Source organism: Bufo bufo, chromosome 5 (assembly GCF_905171765.1).
Source record: "Bufo bufo chromosome 5, aBufBuf1.1, whole genome shotgun sequence".
In the NCBI taxonomy this organism is placed as follows: Eukaryota; Metazoa; Chordata; class Amphibia; order Anura; family Bufonidae; genus Bufo; species Bufo bufo.
The window spans coordinates 536,421,223-536,434,498 of record NC_053393.1 but is presented as its reverse complement, the minus strand read 5'-3'; the positions used below and the strand labels follow the sequence as shown (position 1 = coordinate 536,434,498).

At 43.8% G+C, this 13,276-nt stretch overlaps 1 protein-coding gene across 4 annotated transcripts in view; it reads left to right on the top strand.

Moving 5' to 3' along the window:
• THSD7A (thrombospondin type 1 domain containing 7A) overlaps nt 1–13,276 on the top strand; it is a 520,549-nt gene that overhangs the window by 448,898 nt on the left and 58,375 nt on the right. For all 4 annotated transcript variants that reach the window (XM_040431278.1, XM_040431279.1, XM_040431276.1 and 1 more), the window contains 3 exons: nt 7,995–8,098; nt 11,959–12,153; nt 12,540–12,803. In XM_040431278.1, coding sequence (XP_040287212.1) covers nt 7,995–8,098; nt 11,959–12,153; nt 12,540–12,803 — 563 coding nt within the window. The remainder of the gene's footprint in view (nt 1–7,994; nt 8,099–11,958; nt 12,154–12,539; nt 12,804–13,276) is intronic.

The window sequence follows — 13,276 nt, the reverse complement described above, 5'->3', positions numbered from 1 at the left end:
GATTTCTTGAGGTCATGCCACAGGATCTCAATCGGGTTGAGGTCAGGACTCTGACTGGGCGACTCCAGAAGGCGTATTTTCTTCTGTTTAAGCCATTCTGTTGTTGATTTACTTTTATGCTTTGGGTCGTTGTCCTGTTGCAACACCCATCTTCTGTTGAGCTTCAGCTGGTGGATTAGATGGCCTTAAGTTCTCCTGCAAAATGTCTTGTTAAACTTGGGAATTCATTTATCCTTCGATGATAGCAATCCGTCCAGGCCCTGACGCAGCAAAGCAGCCCCAAACCATGATGCCCCCACCACCACACTTCACAGTTGGGATGAGGTTTTGATGTTGGTGTGCTGTGTCTCTTTTTCTCCACACATAGTTTTGTGTGTTTCTTCCAAACAACTCAACTTTGGTTTCTTCTGTCCACAGAATATTTTGCCAGTACTGCTGTGGAACATCCAGGTGCTCTTGTGCAAACTGTAAACGTGCAGCAATGTTTTTTTTTGGACAGCAGTGGCTTCCCCTGTGGTATCCTCCCATAAAATCCATTCTTGTTTAGTGTTTTACGTATCGTAGATTCGCTAACAGGGATGTTAGCATATGCCAGAGACTTTTGTAAGTCTTTAGCTGACACTCTACGATTCTTCTTCACCTCATTGAGCAGTTTGCGCTGTGCTCTTGAAGTCATCTTTACAGGACGGCCACTCCTAGGGAGAGTAGCAGCCGTGCTGAACTTTCTCCATTTATAGACAATTTGTCTTACCGTGGACTGATGAACAGCAAGGCTTTTGGAGATACTTTTATAACCCTTTCCAGCTTTATGCAAGTCAACAATTCTTAATCGTAGGTCTTCTGAGAGCTCTTTTGTGCGAGGCATCATTCACATCAGGCAATGCTTCTTGTGAAACGCAAACCCAGAACTGGTGTGTGTTTTTATAGGGCAGGGCAGCTGTAACCAACACCTCCAATCTTATCTCATTGATTGGACTCCAGTTGGCTGACACCTCACTCCAATTAACTCTTGGAGATGTCATTAGTCTAGGGGTTCACATACTTTTTCCACCTGCACTGTGAATGTTTACATGGTGTGTTCAATAAAAACATGGTAACATTTAATTCTTTGTGTGTTATTAGTTTAAGCAGACTGTGATTGTCTATTGTTGTGACTTAGATGAAGATCAGATCACATTTTATGACCAATTTGTGCAGAAACCCATATCATTCCAAAGGGTTCACATACTTTTTCTTGAAACTGTATATATCAGGACCTTTATAGTACGACCAGCCCTAGTACTGCCTATTCATTCTTACAGCAAGAGATAGATAGATAGATAGATAGTGTTGATCGCGAATATTCGAATTGCAAATTTTGATTGCGAATATCGGCACTTCGAGAATTCACGAATATCTAGAATATAGTGCTATATCTTCCTAATCGCAAATATTCTAGAATTTTCCGATTGCCAATTTTTGCAATCAAGAAAATAATGACTGGAGATCACGAATTCTCAAATTCACGAATATATGACGAATGTTCGCCCAAATTTTCGCGAAATATCGCGGATTCGAATATTGCCCCTGACGCTCATCACTGTAGATAGATAGATGATAGATATGAGATAGATAGATATTAATACAATAGTACCTTTGTTGTTAGTGATGCCCATACACATATGCTAGCCATGTCTGTGCCCACTAAATTGCAGTCCTAAAGCTGCCTATACAAATGGAGCTATATGTTGGTGACTGTACAGTATGGCAAGTTCTAGTAGTAGTATCCTTCCAAATGTGCTAACTATATACAGTATCAGTGTCCGTGCAGTAGTTCCAGTTCTAATACTGCCTATACAATGGTGCCAGCTGTATATCAGTGCCCATATGTTAGAACATTAGTTCAGTACAAATGTGTTACCATGTATCGGTTCTCATACAGCAGTGCCTAGACTTACAGTACAGACCAAAAGTTTGGACACACCTTCTCATTCAAAGAGTTTTCTTTATTTTCATGACTAACACATGTGGAATTATATACATAACAAAGAAGTGTGAAACAACTGAAAATATGTCATATTCTAGGTTCTTCAAAGTAGCCACCTTTTGCTTTGATTACTGCTTTGCACACTCTTGGCATTCTCTTGATGAGCTTCAAGAGGTAGTCCCCTGAAATGGTTTTCACTTCACAGGTGTGCCCTGTCAGGTTTAATAAGTGGGATTTCTTGCCTTATAAATGGGGTTGGGACCATCAGTGGCGTTGAGGAGAAGTCAGGTGGATACACAGCTGATAGTCCTACTGAATAGACTGTTAGAATTTGTATTATGGCAAGAAAAAAGCAGCTAAGTAAAGAAAAACGAGTGGCCATCATTACTTTAAGAAATGAAGGTCAGTCAGTCAGCCGAAAAATTGGGAAAACTTTGAAAGTAAGGGCTATTTGACCATGAAGGAGAGTGATGGGGTGTTGCGCCAGTTGACCTGGCCTCCACAGTCACCGGACCTGAACCCAATCGAGATGGTTTGGGGTGAGCTGGACTGCAGAGTGAAGACAAAAGGGCCAACAAGTGCTAAGCATCTCTGGGAACTCCTTCAAGACTGTTGGAAGACCATTTCAGGGGACTACCTCTTGAAGCTCATCAAGAGAATGCCAAGAGTGTGCAAAGCAGTAATCAAAGCAAAAGGTGGCTACTTGGAAGAACCTAGAATATGACATATTTTCAGTTGTTTCACACTTGTTTGTTATGTATATAATTCCACATGTGTTAATTCATAGTTTTGATGCCTTCATAGTCATGAAAATAAAGAAAACTCTTTGAATGAGAAGGTGTGTCCAAATTTTTGGTCTGTACTGTATGTGCCAACTTCTATCAGTTCCCCTACAGTATTGGCAGTCATAATACTGCCTATGTATATGCCCACTATATCAGTTCCCATATGGTAGTGCCAGTCTTAATACTGCTTAAACATATGTGCCAACTATATATCAGTTATATCAGTGCTGTCAGATCTAGATGATCATGAGATGAAACAAAATAATTTTCCCTATTTATTCCTATTGTCTCCCTCCTCCGTACTTCACAGTCGGCAGCAATTACTGCATGTCTACAGCCAGCCTTACACTAAATAAACCTGCATAAAAGCTGCACAAAGGAACATTTAATCTGCAGATTTGCACTTTTGCGGCTCATAAACCGCCCCGACTGTGTCATATCAGTCATAGTCATTAACATCAAAGGGATCAGCCTCAGCCGAGCAGTCATTAGGGAGTTGTAGTTCTGGGCACATTCGTGCAAACAAAATTGCTGAAGGTTACACAATCTGAGGTTTTTCTGGCTGGAAATTCTTCATTATCCTGTAAGACAGCAGTTTTTTTTTTTTACAATGTGAACATAAAACATAGGGAGACAATGGGTGACAGACAACAGAACAGATCGTCAGCTCTTCCGCTACAGTAATTGGGCTCCCTTCTCCCTCCTACTGCCTTGTCTTGACTCTGAAGTGGCAGAGCGTCTTTGGCTTTGACTTGCATCCTGAGCGATGATTGTCAGGGTCTGTGGGTAAAGGGAAATCAAAGAGCAATCCATACGTAGATACAATTAACCCTTATGTTCTCATGTCATGATCCTTTAGGCCCGCACCCGATTTCTCACAGACAAATCTTTCCTTGAGTTTGACTCTAGTGGAAAACCTTGCACGCCATTGTGGGACAGTCACAGGTGGGCACCATTTACCAGTGATTCCAATTATAGCCCAACTGTAATAGTTGGCATCTACTTTGCCCCAGTCCCATAAGCCATTTTTTGACATTATTGTAAAAACTGACACTTTACAAAGAAAATTTGCTGCAAATTTTTAGGATATTTTGCACATACTTTCCTATAATTTTTGGATATCAACAGAAACCTCCCAGAAATTCCCACCTTGGGACATATTTACATAACACTTCCATTCCTGGGATATTCCCACCCAAAATGGCATGGTGCTATTCATACAAGTATATTCTGTAGGGATCCAACCAACATACTGCTTGACTGTCGCAGATTCTGCATCCACCACTAGAGGGAGTTCAGAGTTTACTGCAGACTATTTATACATTGAACTCTATGATAACACAGTATGCAGGAAACTCCTGAGCTCCCCCTAGTGATGACTGTAGGCAGGCATAATTTTATCTCTGACCTCTAAGGAGGGAGTTTAGAGCTTTGTTTCAGAAAAACACAACCTGACTGTTGTAAAAATGTGTATTATGAAATGAATTGGCAGAGATTGTTGCATTCATTTTCAAGCTTGGTCCTCAGGTTGGCAAGTTTGACTTTGCACTGCAGCTCAGCTTTCATGTAAATGGCACTGGGCAATGGTTCACAGGGAGAACATGGCTCTCCATGGCAAAGACAAAAATGAAGCCCATTTTCAGCTTCTGCTTGACACCACCATACTCCTGACCTTCTGCAACAGGAGGTCCGCTTGCCCCATTCGACTTTCCTAAATACATGAGTAGACCACATCCCTTTCCATCTTCTCACTAAGAACAAGACCAGCCTAGAATTTGCCCTTTCTTTTCAGGTGGCTCATAACAGTCATATAGGCTGCCTCTGTGGTATTTATGCTCCAAATGACAGAGGAGGCCATTTCTAAAAGCCCTGTAGAATTAGAAAAACGCAGCGCGCATAGTGCGCCGCGCAAAATGTTTAGCCTCGCCCATTATTAAAAGCCCCTCCTACATATAATAGGCCACTCCCAACAAACACTGTACAGCTGACATTCTATAGTTGCGGCCTGTCTCTACACATCATACGGAGAGGGGAGGTCTGTCCTGGCTGCACTGCCTGCTTCACATTATACAATAAACAGCAGGCTACAGCCAGGAAGCTCCTCCGCTCTCCTCCCTCCCCTGATCCTGCTCAAGGCCTGTGGTTCCCCCCACCATCTGTCACCCGCCCGTGGCCTGCTGCCCCCTTTGGCCGTCCTCACCCAGCTCTGAATCCTCCTTCTGCAAATGGCAGGGGGAGGAGCCGGAGCATCTCCTCTCCTACATAGCGCCCCATACCTCTTACATCCAGTGATGTCACCTTTGTTGTAGACGTTCTCTTTCCTCATCTTCTCCATTCACACCAGACCGCCATGATGATTTTTCTGCCATCTCCCGTCTCTGCAGAGATTGAAAAACAGACATTAGTTTCCCACATTTCCATCATCTTCACATCTTCTGAACACCCTTTCCTGCCACCCCCAATACTGTGCCCGCTGTGCCCCCAATACTATACTGCAGAAACAGTCCCCCTGGAAATACTACTACCACACAGATAGTGCCCCCAATACTGTGCCCACTGTGCTCCCCAATTCTATACTGCAGATACAGTCCCCCTGGAAATACTACTACCACACAGATAGTGCCCCCTTCAACAAAAATAACTGTGCCCAGACACTAATAGTATACAGATAATGTCCCCCAAAAATAATTCTGCTAAGCTGATACTGTGCTAGGGTGCCCCCCAAAGTAACAGTGCTCCCCAAAATCCCACCAATAGAAATAATTCTCTGCCAGAGCACACTTAGTAGTAATAATGCCCCTATAGTGCCCATACTAGTGATAATGTTCCTCATAGCCCCCCAGTAGTAGTAAAGCTCCGCATAATACCCCCTAGTAGTACTAATTCTCCCTATAATATGACAGTACATGAAATACCCCCGCTTAGTGCCCGCAGTTGAGCTAATGCCCCCATAATGTATGCCAGTATAAAATACCCCTATATAGTGCCCCAGTAAATGCCCTAATTGTGGTCCTCTCCCCCTTCCCCATAGTGTCCCCCATAATATGCCAGTAAAAAAATGCCCCATCTTAGTGCCCCCAGCAGATGCTCCTATAGTGCTCCTCTCCCCCATAATGTGCCAGTAAAACATGCCCCTTCTTAGTGCCACCAGATGCCATAGTGCCCTGCGCCCTATAATGTGCCAATAAAAAAGGCCCCTTTAGAGCCTCCACTTCCCCATAGTGCCCCCAAATAATGCCCCTATAGTGTCAACAGATGTCCTATAGTGCCCCCCATAGTGTGCCAATAAAAAAAAAGCCCCTTTAGAGCCCCCAGATGCCCCCATAGTGCTCCTCTCCCCCATGGTGCCTTCCCATAATGTGCCAGTAAGAAGTGCCCCCATAGTGCCCCCCCAAAATGGGCAAGAAATAAATGCCCCCAGAGTGCCACCCCCAAAAAAATGGGGCTCTAAGAAATGCCAGATGCCCCCATAGTGCCAGCTCCCCCCACAAAGAAAAAAAAACAAACACACTAATACTTACCTCCATCAGCAGCGATGCGATGCAAGCCTCTTCCGGCCTGTGTCCTTGCTGTGTGCTGCCCGGCTCAGGCGGAGCAATGATAATGACGTCATCGCACCGCCTGAGCCGACCTCTGATAGGCCGCAGGCATTAGTGCCTGCAGCCTATCAGAAGAACAGGGAAGGGAGATGCCTCTCGCACCCCTGCCGCATCACAGGTATCTGTATCGCTGTCCTGAGGAAGGCGATACAGAGGAATATGGAAATGAGCGCTTCCACAATGGAAGAGCTCATCATCTAACTGCCCCCCACCACCGCCGGCAACTAGAACCAGGGCCACGCCGCCTGTGGTGATCGGCGGTGCGACCCTGAGGAATTTAAAAATAAATAAAAATGATTCGTTAAAGATGGCCCAGCGGCCTTTTTTAACATGCTTTAGGGCCCCTGCCAGACACAACCACATACATGGAATGCGCTGTGTTGGAGTGAAATGGCCTCCACTGTTGATCAGCAGGGATGGTCGGACCCCTACAGATGTGTTCCATGTGAATCTCAGAAGACGAACATGAACAACATTTACCACCTAGCATAGGTACTAAATGTATGATTGATGGAGGTCCAACCACTGTGACCTCCTCCGATAATGAGAACGGGAGTCTCCAAGTCACTAGTATGGGACTTCCAGACATACTGTAGCTGAGCTCTTGGCAGCCTTATAAGGCTCTACAACTACATTCATACAGGGATTTTATGTATATGTGCTTCAAACAAACAGTCTTGTAGAACTTCTACAGAGAGCACAGGGTTAATCTCTCAGTGATTAGGCTTCTGAAAGGCTTATAGAGAAGGGTTTAGCCAGTGAGCAGGGCTTAACAATACATGTGTCCTACTACAGACTGGACAGTGCGGGAGGCTCCCTCTGCAGCCAGTTGTCCTACAGCCAGACACATGACAGTGAGGAGCAGGAGGAGAACATGGCTGAGATCCTGGGATACACAAAGAAGCTGTTTTTGTAGATTTCTCAATTTTAATTGCAAATACTGTAGGAGCAAAATAAAGGAGAATAATGGCGTTATTAATATGATTGGATTAAAATCTTTTGCAATTTTTATATTTCGTGTTTAAGGGTCCCTTCTATATGAGTAAGCACTGTGTTTCATTGGAGAATATTCTACAACATTTTATCACTCACACACACAAAGCTAATGTTCTTCAAAGCCCGTTGTCTGCTTAGAAATCAAAAGGTCTTCTGGCTCCCCGCTACCTCTCCTAATATGACGTTCCATCATCTCACAGCCATGTTCAATATGAGACGTTAGAAAAATCCACAATCAGATCATTCCGTCTGATGTCCCCGGTGGCATGAACTAGTGGTGTAAAGCCGTCCAAATTCCCAGACACCTCTGGGAAATCAAAACATCTGCTTTAAAAATGATGCCAGCAAATCAGAGCAATATCATGGCCATTATAAAATCCATAGTTCCTCTCCTTCATGGCCTCGGCGGCATCAAAATAAGACCTCATTTTCTATGCCTGGGTTCCCCGGGTCCATGTGTCTAATCCAGATGGCTGGTGGTGGTTACAGAAGAGGGGTATTTCATTAAGAGAGCCCCCGCTGCTCCTGCCAAGTAAATGAAGAAGTGCACGGGCAACGCTACAGAGTAAATGATCATGGCTTGGAAGATTGAAGGCGTCTGACAATCATGATTTAGATTCTGACTCTTTACAAATGTCTTGCCCATAGGTGGAAAACTCATAAGTGGAGAAGATGCCAGCTGGTTCCTTGGTATGTCAGACAAGACAGCCCCGGAGCTTACGAGACGTGTGGACCTGGACTGCAAGCAAGAGGTGAATTTTAATGATCAGTCTGGAGAAGAAAGTAATATTATAGTCAAGATTGTCTTCTATTTATTTAATTTTACAGATTATTTTGCATAAGCCCAACATTTAAGATAATCAAGGGGGAACAACCCCTTTAGGCAAGCGCTCCATGATGACTCTTTGTTGCGCTAATATTGCGGTAAAATCAGTGGCGACCTTCATGCCACAGTAATGTTTGCCATACTAACCGCTGTATTATATTGACCCAGTCCCTGACATTCAACATATTGACCTCCCTAGGTATCCATTAGCTATTTGGTGACTCCTATGTTGGCACCAAAGCTTCTATAGGTATGGACTAAGTATGAAAATCGATTTAGGTATAGTATAGATACCTGCTTAGGCCCGCTATGTTCTGACGTGGAAGGTAGGTGAGCTATTAGCCCATTCCCTTAAGCTTGGCCATTCACTGTAGCCGAATGCTCGTTCGACTGACAGCTGTACCTCCCATACACACGCATGTTTGGTTTGGTTAAGGGTGCCTGTGATCTTTATGAGGACAGGGGGTAAGAAGACACTGCTGCTGGCTTATCTCTCTTGAGAACAAAAAGATTGGGTATGTTGAACTCCAACAGCCGGATCCCGAAGAGTTAGGAAGGAAACCCCCATACACATTCAACTGATCCCAATAAAATCGGCAAGTTTTGGCCAACAAGGTCTTTATGGCCTTTAGTAAAGATACTATTGCTATATTATTACTCGGTAGAACCCTTGCTGATTAGGTTACTCCATGTAAGACTTTGCTCCCACCAACTCCACTTTATTGTCCACCATTCTATACATTGGCATCCTCCTTGTGGAACTTCACCTGGTGCACTGGGGATTTTTTCACCATGTAGACAAGAGGGAATCATACCTTGTCGCAGAGTATATTATCTGTATAATTATGGGACTTAATTGCTTTCTAAATTCCATTAAAATCTACAAGCCGTTTTTGTTGTACAGATTACACCGCTCAATTAAGTTCTCTCATCCCCGTAATAAGGAACAGTTGATAAAACCTGAAGAGCTACATGATCCATTCCCAGAAAATAAAAGTCAAATTCTTGCAAATTTGTACTGATGAGCGTGATGAGATTCTGGTAGACGAAACATCTACATGTAATCATTTGTGTAATTATTTTTTTATTTTATTTATTGGTTGTTACATCTTCTGAAGTGTAGTACAATATTGTTACAATGTCAATAATGCATGATGGGAGATCGTCTGTATGCAAATCCGCTCCCTCCAAAAGGAAGCAAATGTCTCTCTAGTGCCATCTATAGGTGACTACCTTGAAAATCAATGCTCGGCCCATAAAAGAGCCTCAAACATGTCTAGTGATTATAGCCAAAACAGAGTCTCCTCCATAAGGAAGAGACACTGATCTGAAGGCAGATGTTTTGGTTTTCTTGTCCCTCTTGAAAGGAGAGAAGTTCTCCCCAAGATGGAGATCATCAAGAGGGAAGAAGCCATAATAAAATATAAGTGGAGACCTTCTCCCCCTTGTAGGGGGCATAACTGTGGGGTTTAATTCAAGTCCTAGTTTAGATCATCTAAACACCCCCACCTAACTGATATCACACCAGGATTAGCAAGGATCATCTGATGGGCCCAGGTTATAGAACAATAAAGGTCCAGCAGAAGACAGCCTCATTTGGAGTAGACTTTGGAGCAATCACTTACCACTACGGTCTATTTTTTACGGGACAATTAACTAATAACCTATTAGATCTTATTAATGAATGCCATGTAGTCATAAGGGGAAGTCACTTGTTCTGTAAAGATGGATGGTGGACTTTGGAACTATCTCCTCTGGATGGTCCAAGAAACCCCAGTATGACAAGGACCCCTAATGAAAGTGCCAACTTGAGAATTCAAATAGGCATTTGAAGAGACTGTGTCAAAGCTAGCTTTACCTTCCTTCTTTTCTCCTTAAAGGATAACTGTCACACTTAGACCCTAATTTCAATTTTCATATATGTAGTTACTAATAACATGATATTCCAGAATCAGTTACTATTAGACTGACTTACCCCATATTTAATAAGATTCAGCCCTTAGCAACCAGTCTGCATAAAACTGCAATGTCACTGTTCAGTTAAGATGGCCGCCACTGCCCTCACCCTGAGGCTAATCCCGCCTCCCCTCACTAGCCAGTAACAATAGCCCCCCAAAAGTGTCAATAACCAGAGCCCTCCCCCCTAAAGGGTTAATCTCCTGCAGCACAAAAGGGTCCTCTTACCACATGTTGCTTTCATTTATACACTGAGCAGACGGCAGATCTCCCTTCCCTGGTCTGCGCTGCTTCCACTCTGCATTCTCCAGCTCTGCTGAGTGAGGGAGCGTCTGCCAAGCGCAGGAACAGGGAGAAGTGCACACAGCCCAGGCACTGTTATCAGCTGCTAGGGAGGACCTGGCTTTAATAATTTACTTACAGTCCCTGGCTGTCAGTAATGTGACCTTCCACGCTGCGTGCTTCTCCGTCCTTCGTCCTTCAACAGATAGACAGACCATGCCTGGCAACCCTATTTTAAGCACTGGTAAAAGTATGCAGTACAGGGAACAAAAATGTGGAATTAAGGGGTAATTGAATACACAGTGAAAAGTTGAAATAGGGCCACCTGTAATGACCGGCGTCACGCACAGGGAGGGAAAAGGGAAAGCCCTGCCCAAGGGAGAGGGAAAGGTGGTGACCCCTGACTCACCTTGCGGCTGGCACCTGACTGCCCTGACGTCCCTAGACGGGTTCCTCACCCGTGCGGCGATCACGTGCCTAAACCCTGGCTTTCCCTAAAATGAGCCCTAGATAGTGAACGGGCCGGTGGGATCGCTAGTCCGCACCACTGACACTAAGAGGGAAACACCAGGGAGAGGACAGACAATACAGACAAACACATACACCCAGGTGGGCGACCACAGCAGACCACAAAGGTCCAACAGGGATCCGGAGGGTAACGTTCTGGACCAACAACCAGAGAACGCAGCAACACAGCTCCAGAGGGTCAGTATAGAAGTCCAGGCAGGAAGCTCTATATCTGGCAACCAGAGAAGTGTGAGAGGGGAATATAAGGAGGTTGGGAGTGCTGGACAAGGAACAGCTGAGGAGAAGGAGCTACGGATCCCTGAGTGAGCCAAAAGGGTTGCAAACCAAACCCTAAGGAAACAGCCCTATCTTACATAGAGCGCGCAGCTAACCGCTGCGACTTCCTGACCCCGCGTATAACGGAGTCAGGCGTGGTTCTTGACACCCTCGTGACACCACCAAGGTGATATTAATCACCACAATCCAATACTCCAGAAAAAAAAATAATACGACAGTTATACTTTAAAGGATGTTAAAGGGAATCTGTCACCAGGAAATTCCCTCTTAAACCGAGCAAAATGCCTCAAAAAGATAGCATTTTTTTCAGAATTGTCTCCCCTTGCTAGATTACAATCCATAAGCCGGGCTGAATCTGTCGCTGTAATCTGTGAGGACCCTGAAATAGGTATAGTGAGTATAAAGTGGGAATATGGAGGTTCAAAACATCCTTTGGCACCTAACTTGGTAAGTTAGGTAAGAAGGTCCTGATTTATAGGACTGGTCCATTTTTAACTTAACCAAAAATTAGATTCGTACCAATTAGTAAATTAGGAGATATGAACAAACCTGGTCATGGTTGGCGACGGAACGTGAGTCAAGACAAAATCTAGCTGTAAATTCCATAGCTTATAATCGAGAGAAATTTAGACTGGACATTACATAGATATTAGGAGACCAATAGGCTGCAGAACTTTTCTTATGGTTGCTATACCTTAGTTGACATTACTCTTTTATTATGTCTTTGTTTCATTTTTGTTTTAGCTATTACTTGTCGAAGACAGGACGGAGCACAATCAGACATTATGGAATGCCTTAAACATGCTGGACCTTTACCACCTTTAACCCAGCTATGCCAGATACCATGCCAGGATGACTGCCAATTTACCAACTGGTCCAAATTTACACCATGTCATGGAGACTGTGGAGCAGTCAGGACTAGAAAGCGATCTCTTCTTGGTATGTAGTTACACTTTTTGTCATGTATACTGGTGTGCAAATCAAAATTAAGAAGAGAAACCTCATGTCAAAAGTGAGATGTTATGACAGGTGCTGAGTGCTGACCATAACTTGGTCCATGCAGTCATCTGTAACACATAATAGTTGCTATTTCAGAACTTGGGGCATATACAACCAGTAGAGGGAACAGGCTTAGGTTGTGGGCCAATTGCATCCCAGAACTTTGTGCTAGGTGCCCATCTTAAAGCTCCTCAGCTTGTTGTTCCCTAGCAGAAACCTAGCTGTGCACCAGGGAACCCACTTTGCGACCAAAGATCTATGTTTCTAGATATTGCCCTTTTTAATATAACCTGTTTATTTTTCTTATTTAAACATCTTGTCTACAGGGAAGAGTAAGAAAAAAGACAAATGCAAGAATCCCCAGCTGTACCCATTGATAGAGACACAGTTCTGTCCATGTGATAAATACAACGCTCAACCTGTGGGCAACTGGTCAGACTGTATTCTTCCAGAAGGTAAAGTTGAGGTTCTTCTTGGGATGAAAGTTCAAGGAGACATCAAGGAATGTGGTCAAGGATATCGTTATCAAGCCATGGCATGCTATGACCAGAACAACCGGCTGGTGCAAACCTCAAGGTGTAACAGCCATGGTGGGTATCTTGTCAAGACCTTAATGTCAAGATCATCAATGTATTTTTAATCAAACTCCAGTTCTTGAACTTTTTTGGAAATCTCCAAAAGAGATTGAGTAGCTGGGACCTGAACTAGGAGATTCTGAGGTTAAATGGAATCCATTCCTTGGTTGTTCCCTTGACCATGGTGAGATTTGTTTTTAAAGATGTACTTATAAACAGGTGTCACCAATCAAGGAGTCCAAAGGTGGAATGGCCAGTAAATATCTTATAGCCTTGTACCTGTAAAATATAAAGTAGATCTTTATTAAAAACACTCATTACAGCCAAAACATACAGATTAAGCATGATGGGATTTAGGGATCTAAATTAAGGCCATGAACAGGCAGATGTGTCCCCAACACCAACGCCTTGAGGTCAACTGCTGGTTTTCCCAACTTCCATTTGCAACTGTTGAGTGTGTAATGTATGAAATCGGCTCTACCATTTAC